Source organism: Notolepis coatsorum (assembly GCF_963971535.1).
Source record: "Notolepis coatsorum genome assembly, chromosome: 2".
NCBI classification, from domain to species: domain Eukaryota; kingdom Metazoa; phylum Chordata; class Actinopteri; order Aulopiformes; family Paralepididae; genus Notolepis; species Notolepis coatsorum.
The window spans coordinates 87,226,955-87,250,657 of record NC_140166.1 but is presented as its reverse complement, the minus strand read 5'-3'; the positions used below and the strand labels follow the sequence as shown (position 1 = coordinate 87,250,657).

Genomic DNA, 23,703 nt, shown 5'->3' with positions numbered 1-23,703 from the left:
GTCCTGAGGGGCATGAGTTTAGGGAGGTGAGTGTAACGGGGAAGCCCGTGGGTATGTCCACAGTCACGGAAACAGGTGTGTTGACGAGTGACTGTGGCAGTGCGGGCTGTTAAATTAAACTCAATTCCCCATAACAGGGTTAACAGACGCATAGGTACGGTAGTTAGGAGTGAATTCACTTCTTAGTGCAGCGGCCTGTGTCATCGCCCGCGGACGCGGGAGCCCCCTGTTCGACTCCCCCTCGGGACATTCTCATTTAACATCAAACACAACGCAGACCCAGTATGATCCGTCACAGTGGTGCCCAGTGACCCGGATGTCCTGAGGGGCGTGAGTTTAGGGAGGTGAGTGTAACGGGGAAGCCTGTGGGTATGTCCACAGTCACGGAAACAGGTGTGTTGACGAGTGATTGTGGCAGTGCGGGCTGGTAAATTAAACTCACTTCCCCATAACAGGGTTAACAGACGCATAGGTACGGTAGTTAGGAGTGAATTCACTTCTTAGTGCAGCGGCCTGTGTCGTCGCCCGCGGACGCGGGAGCCCCCTGTTCGACTCCCCCTCGGGACATTCTCATTTAACATCAAACACAACGCAGACCCAGTATGATCCGTCAAAGTGGTGCCGTGACCCGGATGTCCTGAGGGGCGTGAGTTTAGGGAGGTGAGTGTAACGGGGAAGCCTGTGGGTATGTCCACAGTCACGGAAACAGGTGTGTTGACGAGTGACTGTGGCAGTGCGGGCTGTTAAATTAAACTCACTTCCCCATAACAGGGTTAACAGACGCATAGGTATGGTAGTTAGGAGTGAATTCACTTCTTAGTGCAGCGGCCTGTGTCATCGCCCGCGGACGCGGGAGCCCCCTGTTCGACTCCCCCTTGGGACATTCTCATTTAACATCAAACACAACGCAGACCCAGTATGATCCGTCACAGTGGTGCCCAGTGACCCGGATGTCCTGAGGGGCGTGAGTTTAGGGAGGTGAGTGTAACGGGGAAGCCTGTGGGTATGTCCACAGTCACGGAAACAGGTGTGTTGACGAGTGATTGTGGCAGTGCGGGCTGGTAAATTAAACTCACTTCCCCATAACAGGGTTAACAGACGCATAGGTACGGTAGTTAGGAGTGAATTCACTTCTTAGTGCAGCGGCCTGTGTCGTCGTTGCAGAGTTGTGCTGGCTCACACAGCATCCGACAAGGCTCCGTGAGTGAAATATGAAAATATGAAATTATGATCAGAATCACGTCGTACGCCGTTATTGGCAGAATTCGCCTGAACTTGAAACCCGTTGTACGACGTTATTGGCAGAATTCGCATGAACTTGAAACCCGTCGTATGCCGTTATTGGCAGAATTTGCATGAACTTGAAACCCGTTGTACGACGTTATTGGCGGGGAAAGGGTTAAGAAAGTAGTGGAAAAAAAGTATTGCTTTTCTACCCAAATAATTATTGATTAATGAATTTATCATTAAAATATTTTTGGCAGGTCCAAAAAGGATGTTGTTGTTTACATGTTGCGTGCATGTATCCCCTCCCTACTTCCCACTTCCCCACGTGGAATACACCTGATTGGATAAATGACATGCTGGTGCTCTAGTCTGACATCTAGTGGCTGAATGCTATAGCACCTTTAACATACTCAAATTAGCTAATATTTCAGAATAAATGTGCAAGTTTGCACATTAGTTAGAACACAGTGGATTAAGTAAATGTGTCTATGTCAATGTAATGAATAAGTAAATAGTTGTTAATCTACAGAGGGGGTTTTCTAAATGTTTTTATGGTGGTCGATAAAAGGGGGTAAGATAAAGGCATAATAATGTAAATAGTAAACATTCCCTTTATGAATAAAGAAATAAATGAACCGAGAAAAACATCAAAATTCCCATGAAGTCATTTCAACATTCTCAAATGGGGGGGAAAGAGGGGAAATCCCTAGAGTTGCTCTGCTATTAAAAACATGACAAGTAAATCTCTGTTCAAAGCCTTTCGGTATTAAGGCTACAATAAGCTTTCCACCCAAAGCTTAACAATGTAATCGTTTAATTTCAAAACAACCATCCATCATCAAAAATAAATAAATAATAATGTTATATTATAAATAATTATTATTTTCGTGCAAAATACGTAGACTGGCATAAAAGTCGAAAGTCACAATGAAACAGAACTCAAGTCACTAGCTGTCTTCTAAAACATTCTCTTAGCAACAAAGTGACATCTTTGCTGTTGTGATCAGCTGTTGTTTTCAAACTCTGCGCGCCGTGGGAGATACCTGGAGAGCATGGCAAGCTTCTTGGAGGACCTGTGGTGGTGCTGGTGGTTGTTGTTGTGGTGGTGGTGGTGGTGGCTGCCGGCGCTGCCTCTCCCCTGCTCCCGACCTCTCGTCTCCATCCTGCGCGCCGCTGCTGTGCTGGCTCTCCTCCTCTGGTGGGAGTGTCTCAGGGGCATGGCAGCGCACAGCGTGTGCGTGTGTGGCGCGAGACCAGGAGCCGATGCACCCCTCCCGCCCGGCGCGAAGCCTGGGGGACGCTCTGCGGGGCAATTAGAGAATTCAGTTAGAGGACCGGAGAGTGTCTGTCTGTCTGTCTCTCTCTCTCTCTCTCTCTCTCTCTCTCTCTCTCTCTCTCTCTCTCTCTCTCTCTCTCTCTCTCTCTCTCTCTCTCTCTCTCTCTCTCTCTCTCTCTCTCTCTCTCTCTCTCTCTCTCTCTCTCTCTCTCTCTCTCTCTCTCTCTCTCTCTCTTTGTGTATACGTGTGTGTCCGTGCGAGCGAGCGTGTGTGTGTGTGTGTGTGCGAGCGAGCGTGTGTGTGTGTGTCATAAGTATTCTGAGAAACTGCTGAGGCAATAGAGGAGATAAGAGGTATTTTCTTTCTCTGTTTAGAAAAAAGGAGCAATGTTTTCCCCCTGACTGCATGCAACTTAATCAGATCCAGTCCTGACATCGACACTATAGGTACGTACGTGCACTGCACGCACACACACATGCACGCACGCACATACACACACATGCACGCATGCACACCTGCACGCACATAAACACATGCACAGTTACAGACATACTGTACAGTACTACAGACACACACACACACACACACACACACACACACACACACACACACACACACACACACACACACACACACACACACACACACACAGAAACAAGCACACACACACACACGTCAGTTCCATCCCAGCCTGAGGTCATGATGTAAATACATTGAAATGATTGAGGATCATTTCAAGGGCTTTTGACTTTGACAGAAGGCAGAACATACAGTATGTACTAGAGGCAGAACATACAGAACATTTTTAGGACGAGATGGCGCCGCAACGAACGGCTGCCTGTCTGTGCGCTCCGTCGAGACTGTGCTTACTTTTGTTAATATTTATAGTTTTTAGAGTTTTGTTTGTACCAACTGTTGGTGCATTTAATGTGTATGACCGTCAGTCACTCATAGACATTGGATTACGGGAAACTTACCAACTGGATTACTCACTGGACCAGCTTTCCGAACCACAACAATGGCCTGAAGAGATTCTCCGGAGATTAGGACCAGATCCTTTGTTCCTTGATCCCAGGAACAGAGGAACCAGACGGCGTGGGAAGAGAGCTGGGATCCGTAACAGGCTGAGATCCAGACGCCACCGAACACCATTGCCCAGTATATTGCTAGCCAATGTACAATCAATTGACAATAAACTGGATGACATCCGAGCAAGGATTCAATACCAAAGAGACGTTAGGGACTGCAACGTCCTCTGCTTCACCGAAACGTGGCTCACACCGGAGGTTCCAGACCACGCAATTCAACCAGCCGATCACTTCTTTATCCATCGCAAGGATCGGACAGCAGAGTCCGGTAAACAACGTGGAGGAGGTATTGCCTTCATGTTTAACAAAAATTGGAGCGATCCAACTAACGTGAAGGAATTATCCAACCACTGCTGCCCAGACCTGGAGTATATAACCATCAAGTGCCGTCCTTTCTTCCTCCCGAGGGAGTTAACGGCGATCATCCTGATCGGAGTGTACATTCCACCGCAAGCCAGCAACAACGCCGCGCTCTCCAGACTCCACGACGAGGTAAATAGAATACAAGCGACGGACGTTAACGCCGCCATTTTGGTGCTGGGAGATTTCAATAGCGCCAATCTGAGAAAGGTATTACCTGACTTCTATCAGCATGTGACTTGCAACACCAGAGGCGGTAACATCCTAGATCACTGTTACACGCAATTTAAAGGTGGCTACAAGGCTCATTCTGATAGTGGCTTTGGTAAATCAGATCACGCGTCAATCTTTCTTTCACCAAAGTACAAACAGAGAATTAAAAGCACTCCTGTAGTCTCGCGAGAGGTGCAGAAATGGGATTTGACGTCAGAGGAGACGCTCCGGTCTGTGTTTCACTGCACAGACTGGAATGTGTTCCGCGACACAGATAACATTAATGTCTACACGGAAACAGTGCTGGACTATGTTTGTACTAGGGTGGAAGAAACAATCCCCACTACCAAAATGAGAGTTTACCCAAATCAAAAACCCTGGGTAGACAAATCCGTCCGTGAAGCTCTGAGAGAGCGCACCAAAGCATACAACGACGGCCTAGTGGCAGGCAACATGAATGACCACAAGGTGGCGCGATACAACGTAAGGAGGACAGTGTCAGAGGCCAAACGGCGCTACAGGGATAAAATTGAACTCCAGTTTGAACAAGCTGACTCTAGAGCTATGTGGCAGGGGCTCAAAACGATGACAGACTACAAAGGCGCCTCCCTCAAACTGAACAGTGACATCTCCTTAGCAAATGACCTCAATACCTTCTATGCGAGGTTTGATGCTGGTAATAACAACACCAGCTCACAAGCCACGGCAATGGGGGGGGGGGGGGGTTGGCTGCTGATGGAGGCACAGTGTTCAGGGTAACAGAGCATGAGGTGAGGCGGACCTTTAAAAAAGTGAATATCAGGAAGGCAGCAGGTCCGGACGGCATCCCCGGCCGCGTCCTAAAAGTCTGTGCCGACCAACTGGCCCCAGTATTCACTGACATATTTAACCTGTCCTTAGAACAGGCTGTCATCCCCACCTGCCTGAAGAAGTCCACTATTATCCCTGTACCCAAAAAATCCAAGCCTGCTTGCCTCAACGACTACCGCCCTGTAGCTCTCACCTCCATAGCCATGAAGTGCTTTGAGAAGCTAGTAAAGGGCTACATCTGCTCCTCCCTCCCCATCAACATGGACCCCCTGCAATTTGCATACCGCCCCAACAGGTCCACGGAGGACGCCATAGCCCATGTGCTGCACACAGCAGCATCACACCTGGACAAGAGGCAGGGGAACTATGTGAGAATGCTATTCATCGACTACAGCTCGGCATTCAATACCATAGTCCCCTCCATACTCATAGCCAAGCTCAGGGACCTGGGCTTGAACTATGACCTCTGCCAGTGGGTCTTGGACTTCCTGACTGGCAGACCCCAGGTGGTGAGAGCAGGCAACTGCACCTCCTCATCCATCACCCTCAACATAGGGGCCCCCCAGGGCTGTGTTCTGAGTCCCCTCCTCTACTCCCTGTACACACACGACTGTGTGGCTCAGCGGAGTAGCAATACAATCATCAAATTTGCTGACGACACAGTGGTGGTGGGCCTGATCTCTGCCAACGACGAGAGGGCCTACCTGGAAGAGGTCAAGGTCCTGGCGGGATGGTGCCAGGAAAACAGCCTCTCCCTGAACGTCAGCAAAACAAAGGAGATGATTGTGGACTTCAGGAGGTCGGGGGTCAAGGACTACAGCCCCCTCAGCATCAACGGGGCACCGGTTGAGAGAGTCAACAGCTTTAAGTACCTCGGAGCCTACATATCCGAGGACTTGACATGGACCACACACATTGACAGTGTTGTGAAGAAGGCACGACAACGCCTCTACTTCCTCAGGCGCGTAAGGAAGTTCCAAGTCAGTCAGAAGATCCTTAAGAACTTCTACTCATGTACAATAGAGAGCATCTTGACCGGCAACATCACCTCCTGGTTTGGGAATAGCACTGCACAAGACCAAAGCAGACTACAAAGAGTGACACGTTCAGCCGAACGCACAATTGGAGGGGGGCTCCCCACCCTCCAGAACATTTACAACAAGCGTTGCAAGGGCAAGGCTAAGAGAATCATTAAAGACTCCAGTCACCCGAACAACTGCCTCTTTGAACTGCTGCGGTCAGGCAAGCGATACCGGAGTCTCAAGGCGAGCACAGAAAGACTCAGAAGAAGCTTCTATCCCCAGGCCATCAGGCTGCTAAACGAACAATGAATGAACACTACACAACAACAACCACCAAACGCACATAGCACACACATCCACACGCACACACTCACTTAAACAAACACACTGTAGCACCCACTCCACACACTTTATAGCACACACCCACTTTAAACAAACACACTGTAGCACCCACTCCCCACACTTTATATTTATTGATGAAGGATTGCACTACAACTCGTACACCTTACTGTAAATTGTACCTAAATTGTACCTCATCCCATTTCTGCTTTCACTAGATAGTACTGTACATTAGTACACTGCATAGTATTGTATATTATATGGTAACTCAGAACATTGTACATATGTCTATACCGAACACTGTGACCTCCTTTTCTTCTTCTAAATTACATGTATACTATGTTTGATACTATCTTGTCTAGCACAGTCTCTGGAGCGTAACAGTAAGAAGCATTTTGTATGAAAGTATTCTGTACTTCTGTATGACAACTATTAAAGAAACTTGAACTACAGTATGTACTAGAGGCAGAACATAGAGTATGTACTAGAAGTAGAACATACACAGTATATGTGGTAGTATTGTTTTGCATTTTGTATGATCATCATTTCTGTAAATTAGTGAAACCTCTGCCTCACTGAGCACAGAGTAAATCCCTGTATATCTTCCTGTACATTTACATTTTATTATAGTATATCTTCCTATACATTTACATTTAACATTTTACTGTATATTACTGTATATTTTTGGACTATTTTTTTGTTGATCCACTTTTTCTCCTCCATTTTTCTATTTTTCTCCCATCCCAATTTAGCCGTGCCAATTCACCCCTCCCCTGTCTTGATCGTTGCTCGCATGTGCCCCCCACTGGCCGGTAGTAGGGAGGATAGAAGCCTGTCACATGTCCCCTCCGATACATGTGTAGGCAGCCAGTCACTTCTTTTCACCTGCCAGCGCGGACTCCCATTGGCGAGGTGTAACGTGTGGGAGGCTCACACTGCCCCGCCATTTTCCTGTCTCTGCTGTGCAGGCGCCCTGACCGACCTGTAGGAGTCGCTGTTTACAACGTCCAGATTACCACCCATCGACTTCCACCCGCTAACTCTGCCAATTGAGTCAGTATGACGGCCGGCCCAAGCCGGAGGCAACGCTGACAGCCGAATTTGATACCGGTGTCTCTTGCGTTGGTGACGAGTGCAATGTCCACTGCGCCACCCAGCCGCCTGGACTTTATATTTTATAATGTATATACATATTTTAGAATGTATTATATATCTGACTGTGTATTTTAATTTGTATTATTATTCCTATTCTTATTTTAGATTTTTTTACTAACTGAATGTTGTGAGCTGATCTGTGGTGCTGAATTTCCCTCTGGATCAATAAAGTACTTATATTCTATTCTATTCTATTCTATTCTATTCTATTCTATCTAAATACTGAATACTGAAAACAGCTCTTCAGGATGACCTTCAGATGCATCACAGATGGTATCCTGTCTCTCTGCTGTCAGACGAGAGCCTGGTGAAGACAGGTCAGCTTCTCAGGGTACTGTCACAGTCTAGGACTATTATGTACAAGCTGATGTATGTACATTTTGATTTTGAAATAGTGTAGTTGTGTATTTGCATGGGTGAAAAAAAATTAAGAAATGTTGGCGGGTCCAAAATGTATGTTGTTGTTTACAATCACGTGAAATGCACCTGATTGGATAAATGACATGCTGGTGCTCTAGTGTGACATCTAGTGGTACCTTTAAAGGTGCTATAGGCAACATTTTCATGTAGAATAATGTTTAAAAATAAAAATAAAGTATATAAATAATATACAGTGGTTTTAGAAATGTACAAAATAAAAGTATTGCTTTTCCCCCATAGAAAATATTGATTTATAATAAAAAAAAATGAATGGTCCTAAATGAATGTTTTTTATATGTTCCTGATTGGATAAATGCCATCTAGTGAATGTTATCTATCTATAGGACCTTCAACCTCTTGAGCCATAGCCATATTTTCAGAAAATCCGCCTAAAATACATACCTAAGTAAATGGAAGATTGCTACACTCCTACCTGGTCCATTAGCATGTTCTTGGTATCTAGGGACATCTATGGATCTCAGGGAAGAGGTAGAGAATCTGTCACAGTGGTGTCAGGAGAACTGCCTCTCCCTGAACGTCAGCAAAACAAAAGAGATGATTGTGGACTTCAGGAGGTCGGGGGTCAAGGACTACAGCCCCCTCAGCATCGATTGAGAGAGTGAACAGTTTCAAATACCTCGGAGCCCACATATCCGAGGACTTGACATGGACCACACACATTGACAGTGTTGTGAAGAAGGCACGACAACGCCTCTACTTCCTCAGGCGCCTAAGGAAGTTCCAAGTCAGTCAGAAGATCCTTAGGAACTTCTACTCATGTACAATAGAGAGCATCCTGACTGGCAACATCACCTCCTGGTTTGGGAATAGCACTGCACAAGACCGTAGCAGACTACAAAGAGTGACACGTTCAGCCGAACGCACAATTGGAGGGGGGCTTCCCACCCTCCAGAACATTTACAACAAGCGGTGCAAGGGGAAGGCTAAGATAATTATTAAGGACTCGAGCCACCCGAACAACTGCCTCTTTGAACTGCTGCGGTCAGGCAAGCGATACCGGAGTCTTAAGGCGAGCACAGAAAGACTCAGAAGAAGCTTCTATCCCCAGGCCATCAGGCTGCTAAACGAACAATAAACACTATGCAACAACCATCAAATGCACACAGCACACACACCCACACGCACACACTCACTTAAACAAACAACACACTGCAGCACCCACTCTCCACACTTTAGATCACACAAACACACTTTATATTTATTGATAAAGGATTTGCACTACAACTCGTACACCTACTGTAAATTGTACCTAAATTGCACCTCATCCCATTTCTGCCTTGCACTATATAGTATTGTATATTAGTACACTGCACAGTATTGTATATTATATGGTAACTAAGTTACGTCTATTCTGCATCGAACATTGTACATATGTCTATACTGAACACTGTGACCTCATTTTTTTTTACTTCTAATTTACATGCTATACTATGTTATTTTATTTCATACTTATCTTGTCTTGCACAGTCTCTGGAGCGTAACAGTAAGAAGCATTTTGTATAAAAGTATTCTGTACTTCTGTATGACAACTATTAAAGAAACTTGAACTTGAACATATTCCCAGTGTCAGAAATATTGTGTCTGTTACTAGGCTTGAGTAAATTATAATGAACCAAAGGAGAATATACATATTTTTTCTTCCATCTTTGATGGTGAATAACACCATGCTAAAATTTACCAGACATGAAAAATTGCCACTGAGCTCATTCAGCACCTTCTTGAGATCATGTGTACAAAGAATCTAAGCAAATTAATAAAGCGAAGATGATTAAACAGAAGGTTTTGTAGATACAGTACTGAATTCTGCCATCCGGACACATGCAATTTGAAATATGATTATAGAATATAGAAAACCAGGCCTATAAATGACCTTATTATAGCCAAGTCGCACATCTATGGATCGGGCCAAATCTCCCCTTTCCAATGGCAGAGTTCAATCTGGATTTAGTATCACCAGGCGTGCAGCAAAAACCGGGGAGAGATAATCCCAAAAAATAAGATAAAAAAAAAAAAATCCACAAGTTAGATGATTGACAGGAGCTGGTTTGAGCTGGGTAGTGTCGTTTTTCGAAATTCCAAAGCCCTGGATCTCCTCTCCTCATGACTACAAACAAAATGGCGGTGCGCATTTCCTAGCGTCAATATTCGCCTGTTTCCGACTAGATTTCCAAAATTCATATTTCACTAATAACACTTTAACCTATTGGTAAACAAACATATTGCTGAACATTTTCACTTTGACTGCTGTTTTGACAAGGTTAGGGTCTTTACTCTTGGCTACATTTGAAGAAAAACACAACATTAATTCATACAGTCTGTAGAGATGGATTTATGGTGTGATGTCAAGCCCACGTGGTTGAACAAAAAATTCAAAGAAACAGACTAAGAAATGACGTAAACACCATGATCAGAACCGCAAAAAGAAATTTCATCAACGACAAAACTGAGGAAAACAAAAACAAACCCAGCGAACTTTGGAAATTACTCAATAATCAACTAGGCTGCAGTAAAAAACTTAAAACCAGATTTTCAAACATAAACATAAAGACGGACAACACGCTCATCACAGACAAGCTGGATGTAGCCAATTACTTAAACATCTTCTTCACAAACATAGCCACAACACTGGTAAACAAACTACCCTCCCACTCAGGGCATTATGGGGTAGAACACATAGTAGCATACTACAAAAACCTAGGGGTCCACAAAGACGACTTCAAACTTGAAATGGTAACAACCGATGAGGTACTAAAAAAATTGAGCGCCCTCCAACCTAACAAGGCCACTGGCCATGACAACATCTGTTATGGTTTGACACCGACCCCAAACGCAATGACACAAGAGAGTAGATTCAGAGTTGCCAAAAACAAGGGCTTGTTTATTTACACTAAATAAACAGCATAGACTTGGTAGAGAACAGACAAAGACTGGGATACAAGCATAGATGAATGTTGCTGCTCTGCAGCTTCTCCCGGGATGGTTAGTCTGGGGAAGCAGACGATGACGTCAGAGCCGCTCTGCAGACTTCTCTCGGCAGATCTCCGAGGTGGTAACGGGACCGAGAGGGAGAGAGGGAGCGGGTTAGCTCAGAGTACAGTTGGGAACAGAGCAGGTGACAGGGGAGGTGACTTGTACCAAAAAACAGAGTAATCCAAGTGACTGAATCTTCGGTGTATATACACACTGTGAGTAACGTCCCAAACACAAATCCACGTGATAGAAATCTTCGGTGCAAATAAACACTGTGAGCGAAGTCCCAATTACAAATCCAAGTGATTATATCTTCGGTGTGTGAACACACAGTGAGCGATGTTAAGGCCAAATATTATCCCAATGAACAATCCAAAAAAGCTGAACGCTGGGTGAGTGACTGTCTGACAAAAAGCAGGATATCTTCAGTGTCATTTAAACACACGAAAACGAATAGGATCAAAGACAGTCATAAAAACTCACCCAGGCGCTGTGCGTAAAGAAAGTAGGATCAAAACGGGGGGAGCGCGTCGCCACGGGAAACGGGTGTCCAAGCGGAATACTTCTTGAATATCCTGGAGGCAACGCACAGGGAAAAACAGCAGGCAAGGCAGGAACGGCGAATGCTACTGAAATATCAAAACGATCCAACAAAACTTGAATGGGGAAACGGGGTATAAATAATAAGGGAATGCTTAATTGACAAGCTGTGACAGCTGAGGGATGTGATTGACAAGCGTGTGGTTGGGGGAGCACCAATCAACTGCGTCTATGGGAAGAAGCGTGTGAATAGGGGAATGCAATTGATTAACAGAAAACAAAAGGAACAGAGCGAGTAGGCTTAAAGGAACAGAGCGAGTAAGTGAGCAATGGACAAAAACCTCACAGTACCCCCCCCTCCACGGGAGCCACCCGGCGACCAGGCCGACCCGGCTCGTCAGGATGGGCACGATGGAAGTCAGTGATCAAGCCGGGATCCACGATGAGCTGCCGGGAGACCCAGCTCCGCTCCTCAGGGCCGTAACCCTCCCAGTCCACCAGGTACTGGAACCCCCGACCCCACCGTCGAACGCCCATCAACCGGCGGACCTGCCACTGGGGGTGACCATCCACCATCACGGGAGGCGGAGGATCAGGAGCTGGAGGCATCAGGGGACTGAGGGAGACAGGCTTAACCCGGGAGACATGGAACACGGGGTGAATGTGCATGGACGCAGGAAGTTTCAGACGCAGGGCCGCCGGACTGAGTACCTTCAGGACCTCGAAAGGTCCGACGAAACGGGGGTTGAGCTTCTTGGCCGAGGACCGAAGCGGGAGGTCCTTCGCGGAGAGCCACACCCTCTGCCCAGGGTGGTAAGTCGGCGCAGGAACCCGGCGCCGGTCGGCCCCACGACAGGCGCGCTCAGATGTCCGGAGCAGCGCGGTCCTGGTGATCTCCCAAACCCGTCGGCAGCGGTCGAGGTGGACCTGCACGGAGGGAACTGCCACTTCCGCCTCCTGTGCGGGGAAAAGAGGGGGTTGGTAGCCCAGGGAAACCTCAAATGGTGAGAGGCCGGTGGCGGAACTGACCATTGAATTGATGGAGTACTCAACCCAGGGAAGGAAACGGCTCCAGGATGCCGGTCTCTCGGCTGCCACACACCGAAGAGCAGACTCCACGCTCTGGTTCATCCTCTCCGTCTGTCCGTTAGTCTGGGGATGATAACCAGAGGAAAGACTGACCGTCGCCCCCAACCCCTTGCAAAAGGCCCGCCATACCTGGGAGGTGAACTGGGGCCCCCGGTCAGAGACGATGTCCTGGGGAAACCCATGAAGGCGGAACACGTGGTGAGTCAGGAGGTCCGCCGTCTCGGCCGCCGAGGGAAGCTTGGAAAGGGCCACGAGGTGAACCCCCTTGCTGAATCGATCCACCACGGTCAGAAGGCAAGTGTTCCCCTGGGAGGAGGGAAGACCTGTGACGAAGTCTAGCGCCACATGTGACTATGGACGGCTCGGAACGGGAAGTGGCTGTAAAAGCCCGGAGGGTGCCTGGTGCGAGGCCTTGCTGCGGGCACAGACCGCGCAGGCCAATACGAACTCCTTGACGTCATTCCGCATGGTGGGCCACCAGAAACGACGAGCCAGGAAGGAGAACGTGCGATGGACGCCCGGGTGGCAGGCGAACCGGCTGGTATGGCCCCATAGCAGCACCCGGGACCGGACAGAGTCGGGGACGAAGAGACGATGAATCGGAACGTTGCTTGGAGCACGCTGGAAGCGTAGGGCACGTCTAACCACCCCCTCGATGCCCAAGGTGATGGCTCCAACCACCCTGGCCTCCGGGAGGATGGGAGTCGGGTCCTCAGAGGGTGGAGCCCCCTTGGAGTGTAACCGGGACAGGGAGTCGGCCTTCGTGTTGCGGGAACCGGGACGGAAAGTCAGCGAGAAGTCGAACCGACTGAGGAAACTGGCCCATCTCGCCTGCCGACCGTTGAGGCGCCTGGAAGCGCGGATGAACGTCAGGTTCTTGTGGTCCGTCCAGATGGTAAAAGGCTCCTCGGCCCCCTCTAGCCAATGACGCCACTCCTCCAACGCAGCCACGACCGCCAGCAGCTCCCGATTGCCGGTGTCGTAGTTCCTCTCGGCAGGGAGGAACCGACGCGAGTAGAAGGCGCAAGGATGTACCTTCTGGTCCGTAAGCGAACGTTGGGATAAGACAGCGCCCAGTCCAGTCTCCGAGGCGTCCACCTCAACAATGAACTGTCTCTTGGGGTCAGGGTGGAGCAGGATAGGGGCGGAAGTGAACCTCTTCTTGAGGGAGCGGAACGCAGCACATGCCGCTGGGGACCAGTCGAACGGCAGAGCGGGAGAGGTCAGTCTGGTAAGTGGCTCCGCCACCTGACTGTAGTTCCGGATGAACCTTCGGTAGAAGTTGGCGAACCCGAGGAAACTCTGTAACTCCTTCCGAGTGGTGGGTTCAGGCCAATCCTCCACAGCTTGGATCTTGCGAGGATCCGCTCGGGTCAAGCCCTTCTCAACGATGAAGCCCAGGTAGTCGACGGAGTCGGAGTGGAAACGGCACTTCTCCGCCTTGACGAAGAGCCGATTGTGGAGGAGGCGCTCCAGCACACGGCGGACATGCTGGATGTGTTCCTCGAGGGTCCTGGAGAAGATGAGGATGTCGTCCAGGTACACCACCACGAACACCTCCAGCATGTCACGAAGGACATCGTTCATGAGTGCCTGGAATACCGCCGGGGCGTTGGTGAGGCCGAACGGCATCACCAGGTACTCGTAGTGGCCCCTGGGGGTCTTGAAGGCGGTCTTCCATTCATCGCCTTCACGGATACGGACAAGATGGTAGGCACTCCGGAGGTCCAGCTTGGTAAAGACGGTAGCCTGGGTGAGTGGCTCGAAGGTGGAGTTCATGAGGGGTAGAGGGTACTTGTTCTTGATGGTGATCTCGTTGAGCTGGCGATAGTCGATGCAGGGTCGAAGGTCCCCATCCTTATTACCAACAAAGAAGAAACCGGCCGCCACCGGGGAGGAGGAAGGCCGAATGAGTCCTGCTTCCAATGACTCAGAGATGTACTGATCCATCGCCTTCTTCTCCGGAACGGTCAGACTGTAAAGGCGGCTGCCGGGAAGGGGAGCCCCTTGGCGGAGGTCGATGGCGCAGTCGTAAGGGCGGTGAGGTGGAAGGGCCTGAGCCCTGGACTTACTAAAAACCTCCAAGAGGTCGTGGTACTCGGGAGGTATGGACGAAAGGTCCGGAGGCGACTCACCAGCGGGCCTCCGGGGCGGGGGACAGGACGCCGCCTGCAGACACAGGGCGTGACAGGAGGAGCTCCAGCCCCTGATGGTACCGGAGGACCAGGCGATGTGGGGCTCGTGCAGCGCGAGCCAGGGCCTACCCAGGACCACCGGGACAAGAGGGGATCGGGTGATAAGGAACTGGATTCTCTCAACGTGGTTCCCAGCGATGGTCAGGACGACTGGGCCGGTGCGTTGAGAGATGTCGGCCAGGCGGTGTTGGTCCAATGCAAAGACCTCCAAGGGCCTCACAAGGTCCTCAAGTGGAATGTTGGCTCGGGTAGCAAACTCGAAGTCGAGGAAATTCTCGTCTGCCCCAGAGTCGATGAGGGCCTCCACCGTGGCTCGTTGGTCCCCCCAGGCCAGGGTGACGCTCATCAGATGGCCAGGTGGTGCGCGGCTCCGGGAATGGGAAAAACGGCTCACCAGGATTTCCCGGGGTCTCGGCGAGCCTGGTCTTTTGGCCGGGTGGGGCAGTTGGCAATTCGGTGTCCCTCCCTTCCGCAGTAGAGGCAGAGACCGGAACTGAGCCTTGCCTCACGTTCAGCCTGGCTCAGATGAGAGCGTCCCAGCTGCATGGGTTCCTCCTCACGAACCGAACGGGAGGGTCCGCTACCACCAGTCGTGTTGAGGGCAGGGCGACCAGCAGTAACGTCATGAGTCCGGGGAATCCGGGGTACCTCAGGAGGTAACAGTCGGGTCCTCTCTCGCCTTCTCTCCTGGAGGCGTCCGTCGATGCGGATGACGAGCCTAAACAGGTCCTCGAGGGAGTCAGGCACCTCCCGGGTAGCGAGCTGGTCCCTGACTGCGTCACTGAGCCCCCTCAAGAAAGTTAGGCGAAGTGCAGGGTCGTTCCATCCACTCTCCACCGCCGCCAGTCGAAACTCCAGGACGTAGTCAGTTACCCCGCCGCTCCCCTGTCGGAAGGTACCCAACCGGGCTCCAGGGTCCAGGCCACGGGCTGGATGGTGGAACACCCTGCGGAGCTCAGCCACGAAGTCTGGATAGGAGAAAACAAAATCTGCATCCATTGCCCAGGAGGAAGTGACCCACTGGGCAGCACGGCCTGAAAGCAAGTTTGTCATATAGGCCACTTGGGCCCCTCTAGAAGTGAATCGACTTGGTTGATGACGGAAAACCAACTCACATTGCATGATGAATGTGGCACACTCCTCGGGATTGCCGTCGAACAGCCGTGGGACGGAGAGACGGGGTTCCCGAGGTGCGGGATCGGGAAACGTGGGAACTGCTGGGGCTGCGGGGAATGCTCCTGAGGTGTCGCTCAGCGAGTGAAGCTGAACGAGAATACCAGATTGTTGTCCTGCCAGGGCGGCCAGGGACCCTTGAATAGGCTGGACCTGTTCCCTGAGATCCTGCACCGCAGCCGCAGCCCTCTCTAGTTGGTGACTGTGATCCTTGGTCAACTCGATCTGATTAGCTAGTGCGGTTCTGACCCTCTCTGTGTCGGCTGGGGTCGTCATTTTGGTTGGATCGTAATGTTATGGTTTGACACCGACCCCAAACGCAACGACACAAGAGAGTAGATTCAGAGTTGCCAAAAACAAGGGCTTGTTTATTTACACTAAATAAACAGCATAGACTTGGTAGAGAACAGACAAAGACTGGGATACAAGCATAGATGAATGTTGCTGCTCTGCAGCTTCTCCCGGGATGGTTAGTCTGGGGAAGCAGACGATGACGTCAGAGCCGCTCTGCAGACTTCTCTCGGCAGATCTCCGAGGTGGTAACGGGACCGAGAGGGAGAGAGGGAGCGGGTTAGCTCAGAGTACAGTTGGGAACAGAGCAGGTGACAGGGGAGGTGATTTGTACCAAAAAACAGAGTAATCCAAGTGACTGAATCTTCGGTGTATATACACACTGTGAGTAACGTCCCAAACACAAATCCACGTGATAGAAATCTTCGGTGCAAATAAACACTGTGAGCGAAGTCCCAATTACAAATCCAAGTGATTATATCTTCGGTGAAATATTATCCCAATGAACAATCCAAAAAAGCTGAACGCTGGGTGAGTGACTGTCTGACAAAAAGCAGGATATCTTCAGTGTCTGACCGTCGCCCCCAACCCCTTGCAAAAGGCCCGCCATACCTGGGAGGTGAACTGGGGCCCCCGGTCAGAGACGATGTCCTGGGGAAACCCATGAAGGCGGAACACGTGGTGAGTCAGGAGGTCCGCCGTCTCGGCCGCCGAGGGAAGCTTGGAAAGGGCCACGAGGTGAACCCCCTTGCTGAATCGATCCACCACGGTCAGAAGGCAAGTGTTCCCCTGGGAGGAGGGAAGACCTGTGACGAAGTCTAGCGCCACATGTGACTATGGACGGCTCGGAACGGGAAGTGGCTGTAAAAGCCCGGAGGGTGCCTGGTGCGAGGCCTTGCTGCGGGCACAGACCGCGCAGGCCAATACGAACTCCTTGACGTCATTCCGCATGGTGGGCCACCAGAAACGACGAGCCAGGAAGGAGAACGTGCGATGGACGCCCGGGTGGCAGGCGAACCGGCTGGTATGGCCCCATAGCAGCACCCGGGACCGGACAGAGTCGGGGACGAAGAGACGATGAATCGGAACGTTGCTTGGAGCACGCTGGAAGCGTAGGGCACGTCTAACCACCCCCTCGATGCCCAAGGTGATGGCTCCAACCACCCTGGCCTCCGGGAGGATGGGAGTCGGGTCCTCAGAGGGTGGAGCCCCCTTGGAGTGTAACCGGGACAGGGAGTCGGCCTTCGTGTTGCGGGAACCGGGACGGAAAGTCAGCGAGAAGTCGAACCGACTGAGGAAACTGGCCCATCTCGCCTGCCGACCGTTGAGGCGCCTGGAAGCGCGGATGAACGTCAGGTTCTTGTGGTCCGTCCAGATGGTAAAAGGCTCCTCGGCCCCCTCTAGCCAATGACGCCACTCCTCCAACGCAGCCACGACCGCCAGCAGCTCCCGATTGCCGGTGTCGTAGTTCCTCTCGGCAGGGAGGAACCGACGCGAGTAGAAGGCGCAAGGATGTACCTTCTGGTCCGTAAGCGAACGTTGGGATAAGACAGCGCCCAGTCCAGTCTCCGAGGCGTCCACCTCAACAATGAACTGTCTCTTGGGGTCAGGGTGGAGCAGGATAGGGGCGGAAGTGAACCTCTTCTTGAGGGAGCGGAACGCAGCACATGCCGCTGGGGACCAGTCGAACGGCAGAGCGGGAGAGGTCAGTCTGGTAAGTGGCTCCGCCACCTGACTGTAGTTCCGGATGAACCTTCGGTAGAAGTTGGCGAACCCGAGGAAACTCTGTAACTCCTTCCGAGTGGTGGGTTCAGGCCAATCCTCCACAGCTTGGATCTTGCGAGGATCCGCTCGGGTCAAGCCCTTCTCAACGATGAAGCCCAGGTAGTCGACGGAGTCGGAGTGGAAACGGCACTTCTCCGCCTTGACGAAGAGCCGATTGTGGAGGAGGCGCTCCAGCACACGGCGGACATGCTGGATGTGTTCCTCGAGGGTCCTGGAGAAGATGAGGATGTCGTCCAGGTACACCACCACGAACACCTCCAGCATGTCACGAAGGACATCGTTCATGAGTGCCTGGAATACCGCCGGGGCGTTGGTGAGGCCGAACGGCATCACCAGGTACTCGTAGTGGCCCCTGGGGGTCTTGAAGGCGGTCTTCCATTCATCGCCTTCACGGATACGGACAAGATGGTAGGCACTCCGGAGGTCCAGCTTGGTAAAGACGGTAGCCTGGGTGAGTGGCTCGAAGGTGGAGTTCATGAGGGGTAGAGGGTACTTGTTCTTGATGGTGATCTCGTTGAGCTGGCGATAGTCGATGCAGGGTCGAAGGTCCCCATCCTTATTACCAACAAAGAAGAAACCGGCCGCCACCGGGGAGGAGGAAGGCCGAATGAGTCCTGCTTCCAATGACTCAGAGATGTACTGATCCATCGCCTTCTTCTCCGGAACGGTCAGACTGTAAAGGCGGCTGCCGGGAAGGGGAGCCCCTTGGCGGAGGTCGATGGCGCAGTCGTAAGGGCGGTGAGGTGGAAGGGCCTGAGCCCTGGACTTACTAAAAACCTCCAAGAGGTCGTGGTACTCGGGAGGTATGGACGAAAGGTCCGGAGGCGACTCACCAGCGGGCCTCCGGGGCGGGGGACAGGACGCCGCCTGCAGACACAGGGCGTGACAGGAGGAGCTCCAGCCCCTGATGGTACCGGAGGACCAGGCGATGTGGGGCTCGTGCAGCGCGAGCCAGGGCCTACCCAGGACCACCGGGACAAGAGGGGATCGGGTGATAAGGAACTGGATTCTCTCAACGTGGTTCCCAGCGATGGTCAGGACGACTGGGCCGGTGCGTTGAGAGATGTCGGCCAGGCGGTGTTGGTCCAATGCAAAGACCTCCAAGGGCCTCACAAGGTCCTCAAGTGGAATGTTGGCTCGGGTAGCAAACTCGAAGTCGAGGAAATTCTCGTCTGCCCCAGAGTCGATGAGGGCCTCCACCGTGGCTCGTTGGTCCCCCCAGGCCAGGGTGATGCTCATCAGATGGCCAGGTGGTGCGCGGCTCCGGGAATGGGAAAAACGGCTCACCAGGATTTCCCGGGGTCTCGGCGAGCCTGGTCTTTTGGCCGGGTGGGGCAGTTGGCAATTCGGTGTCCCTCCCTTCCGCAGTAGAGGCAGAGACCGGAACTGAGCCTTGCCTCACGTTCAGCCTGGCTCAGATGAGAGCGTCCCAGCTGCATGGGTTCCTCCTCACGAACCGAACGGGAGGGTCCGCTACCACCAGTCGTGTTGAGGGCAGGGCGACCAGCAGTAACGTCATGAGTCCGGGGAATCCGGGGTACCTCAGGAGGTAACAGTCGGGTCCTCTCTCGCCTTCTCTCCTGGAGGCGTCCGTCGATGCGGATGACGAGCCTAAACAGGTCCTCGAGGGAGTCAGGCACCTCCCGGGTAGCGAGCTGGTCCCTGACTGCGTCACTGAGCCCCCTCAAGAAAGTTAGGCGAAGTGCAGGGTCGTTCCATCCACTCTCCACCGCCGCCAGTCGAAACTCCAGGACGTAGTCAGTTACCCCGCCGCTCCCCTGTCGGAAGGTACCCAACCGGGCTCCAGGGTCCAGGCCACGGGCTGGATGGTGGAACACCCTGCGGAGCTCAGCCACGAAGTCTGGATAGGAGAAAACAAAATCTGCATCCATTGCCCAGGAGGAAGTGACCCACTGGGCAGCACGGCCTGAAAGCAAGTTTGTCATATAGGCCACTTGGGCCCCTCTAGAAGTGAATCGACTTGGTTGATGACGGAAAACCAACTCACATTGCATGATGAATGTGGCACACTCCTCGGGATTGCCGTCGAACAGCCGTGGGACGGAGAGACGGGGTTCCCGAGGTGCGGGATCGGGAAACGTGGGAACTGCTGGGGCTGCGGGGAATGCTCCTGAAGGAAGTGAGGGAAGTAAAGCGTTAACGGTGTCGCTCAGCGAGTGAAGCTGAACGAGAATACCAGATTGTTGTCCTGCCAGGGCGGCCAGGGACCCTTGAATAGGCTGGACCTGTTCCCTGAGATCCTGCACCGCAGCCGCAGCCCTCTCTAGTTGGTGACTGTGATCCTTGGTCAACTCGATCTGATTAGCTAGTGCGGTTCTGACCCTCTCTGTGTCGGCTGGGGTCGTCATTTTGGTTGGATCGTAATGTTATGGTTTGACACCGACCCCAAACGCAACGACACAAGAGAGTAGATTCAGAGTTGCCAAAAACAAGGGCTTGTTTATTTACACTAAATAAACAGCATAGACTTGGTAGAGAACAGACAAAGACTGGGATACAAGCATAGATGAATGTTGCTGCTCTGCAGCTTCTCCCGGGATGGTTAGTCTGGGGAAGCAGACGATGACGTCAGAGCCGCTCTGCAGACTTCTCTCGGCAGATCTCCGAGGTGGTAACGGGACCGAGAGGGAGAGAGGGAGCGGGTTAGCTCAGAGTACAGTTGGGAACAGAGCAGGTGACAGGGGAGGTGATTTGTACCAAAAAACAGAGTAATCCAAGTGACTGAATCTTCGGTGTATATACACACTGTGAGTAACGTCCCAAACACAAATCCACGTGATAGAAATCTTCGGTGCAAATAAACACTGTGAGCGAAGTCCCAATTACAAATCCAAGTGATTATATCTTCGGTGAAATATTATCCCAATGAACAATCCAAAAAAGCTGAACGCTGGGTGAGTGACTGTCTGACAAAAAGCAGGATATCTTCAGTGTCATTTAAACACACGAAAACGAATAGGATCAAAGACAGTCATAAAAACTCACCCAGGCGCTGTGCGTAAAGAGAGTAGGATCAAAACGGGGCGAGCGCGTCGCCACGGGAAACGGGTGTCCAAGCGGAATACTTCTTGAATATCCTGGAGGCAACGCACAGGGAAAAACAGCAGGCAAGGCAGGAACGGCGAATGCTACTGAAATATCAAAACGATCCAACAAAACTTGAATGGGGAAACGGGGTATAAATAATAAGGGAATGCTTAATTGACAAGCTGTGACAGCTGAGGGATGTGATTGACAAGCGTGTGGTTGGGGGAGCACCAATCAACGGCGTCTATGGGAAGAAGCGTGTGAATAGGGGAATGCAATTGATTAACAGAAAACAAAAGGAACAGAGCGAGTAGGCTTAAAGGAACAGAGCGAGTAAGTGAGCAATGGACAAAAACCTCACAACATCCCCTCCAAATTCCTCAGAGACGCAGCAGCCGCCATCACCCCAGTCATCACACAAATAATAAACCTCTCTATAAAACAGGGGCACATCCCCAAGGACTTCAAAATTGCGAGAGTGACCCCTCTGCACAAAAAGGGCAGCAAATTAGACCCAGGCAACTACCGCCCTGTTTCTATTCTTACCTCCATCTCGAAAGTCATGGAGAAAATAGTCTACGAACAGGTCGAAAAGTACCTGGCGGAAAAAAATCTAATCTACGAATTCCAATCTGGCTTCAGAACGTCCCACTCCACTGACACATGCCTCCTCTATTTGAACGACCACATCAAACAAGAGGTGGACGCGGGAAAATACTGCGGCATGGTCATGCTGGACCTACAAAAGGCCTTCGACACTGTCAATCACTCCATTCTGATGGACAAGCTAAAAGCAATTGGTTTTGATAGCTTATCAGTGAGCTGGATGCAATCCTACCTGGAGGGGAGAGAACAGATGGTAGAGGTAAACTCTATCCCCCCCCCTCACAGTGAGCTGTGGTGTTCCACAAGGAAGCATACTAGGACCGCTACTCTTCCTAATTTATGCAAATGACATGTCGTCAGCCTGTGACTGCAACTTGTTCCTGTTTGCGGACGACTCAGCCCTGCTGGTCTCTGACAAGAACAAGTTGCAGGTTGAAAAAACCCTCAGCTCGGAACTAGGCAAAATCTGCATATGGCTCGCTGATAACAAACTATCATTACACATGGGCAAAACAGAGTCCATTCTCTTCGGTTCAAATAACAAACTCAGCAAGACCGACGGCTTCTCAGTTACAGTGGGTGACAATATTGTCACAAGGAAAGACGAAATTACCTACCTGGGTTCCATCCTAGAGGCAAATCTTTCCTGTGACAAAATGGCATCCAATGTAATAAAAAAAGTCAACCAACGAACTAGATTCTTGTACCGGATCTCCTCTCTGGTAAACAAGAATACCCTGAAGACCAGGTGCAGTCCTAATATGGGAACTGGTAACACGCCACGCCACGTGCACGCGCACGCGCGGGTACGTGCATGCGCACATAACTGATTTATACACACACACGCACGCACGCACACACACACGCACACACACACACACAAGCGCATATACGCAAGTGCAATCTTTCTATCATACAAGCTCTTCTTGCTCTCTATTTGTGTGAATGTGCGCGTGGAAAGCTGGCGCGCAGCACAGACGCTTGATTCAATATCATAAGCAGGTAGACCCCCATCACGAATTCCGAGCCACATTAGTATTCACCTCCACTGCCTGTGTCACACAGAATGAAGGGGGAGATGCATTCAGATAGCTAACACCCAGACACTTACCTGCGCTTTTTGTTATGTAAAACGGTGGCCGGGTACTAGTCACAACGAATGGATACAGCGCATTTTTGTGTGCGCGTACACGCGAGTACACATCCGTGCGCGATCGCGCGTACTTCTGCCTCAGTGATCTGGTAACACGGCGTGTAACCGGGTGTGACCGCGACTGCACCACTGCTGAAGACTCTGGCAGGAGCACTCATTAAAGGGTACTATGACTATGCGTGCACCTCATGGTACCAAAGCACCTCAAAGGCGCTTAAAACAAAATTACAAACATCACAAAACAAACTGGTCAGACTACTACTTGACCTGAATCCCAGAACCCACCTCACCCCTGCCCACTTTGACAACCTAGGATGGCTTAGAGTAGACGACAGAGTACAGCAACTTGCAATGGGCCTGGTCTACAAGATACACTATACAACCGGGGTGCACATGTACATGTCAAAATACTTCCCAAAGGTCAGTGAATACCACAACCACTACACCAGAGGAAGCTCAACAAATCATGTTAAACCCAGATTCGGCTCAAACAAGGGACTAAACACGTTTCGCAATTATGCCACAACAATGTGGAACGCCCTACCCAAAGCTGTAAAGGAATGTGAATCCCTGCCCACATTCAAAACCGCTCTTAAAGAGCACCTACGGGAGGCTGCAATTCGAAACTGGCCACCGTAAATGCCCAAAACCCCCACCACCTCCTAATAGACAGTCTCCTCCCCACCGCATGTATATATTCCCTCCCCGCCGTATGTATATTTCTCTCCCACCCACCCACCCCCTCCTAATGTACAGTCCCCTCGCCATCATATGTATATACTCTGTCAGTATCTAGGGGTAACAGTACTGTATATTTGAATACCGTTTATGTCACAAATGTATCAGTACTAAATACCTATATGTCCCTATGCCATAAATGTCATGTATGTTGTGTATGTCATAAATGTCTATATGAATTGA

The 23,703-nt window shown here is 50.9% G+C and overlaps 1 protein-coding gene across 1 annotated transcript in view; it reads right to left on the bottom strand.

Moving 5' to 3' along the window:
- il16 (interleukin 16) overlaps positions 1-23,703 on the bottom strand; it is a 222,082-nt gene that overhangs the window by 163,411 nt on the left and 34,968 nt on the right. The window contains exon 2 of the mRNA XM_084308249.1: positions 2,271-2,529. Coding sequence (XP_084164375.1) covers positions 2,271-2,529 — 259 coding nt within the window. The remainder of the gene's footprint in view (positions 1-2,270; positions 2,530-23,703) is intronic.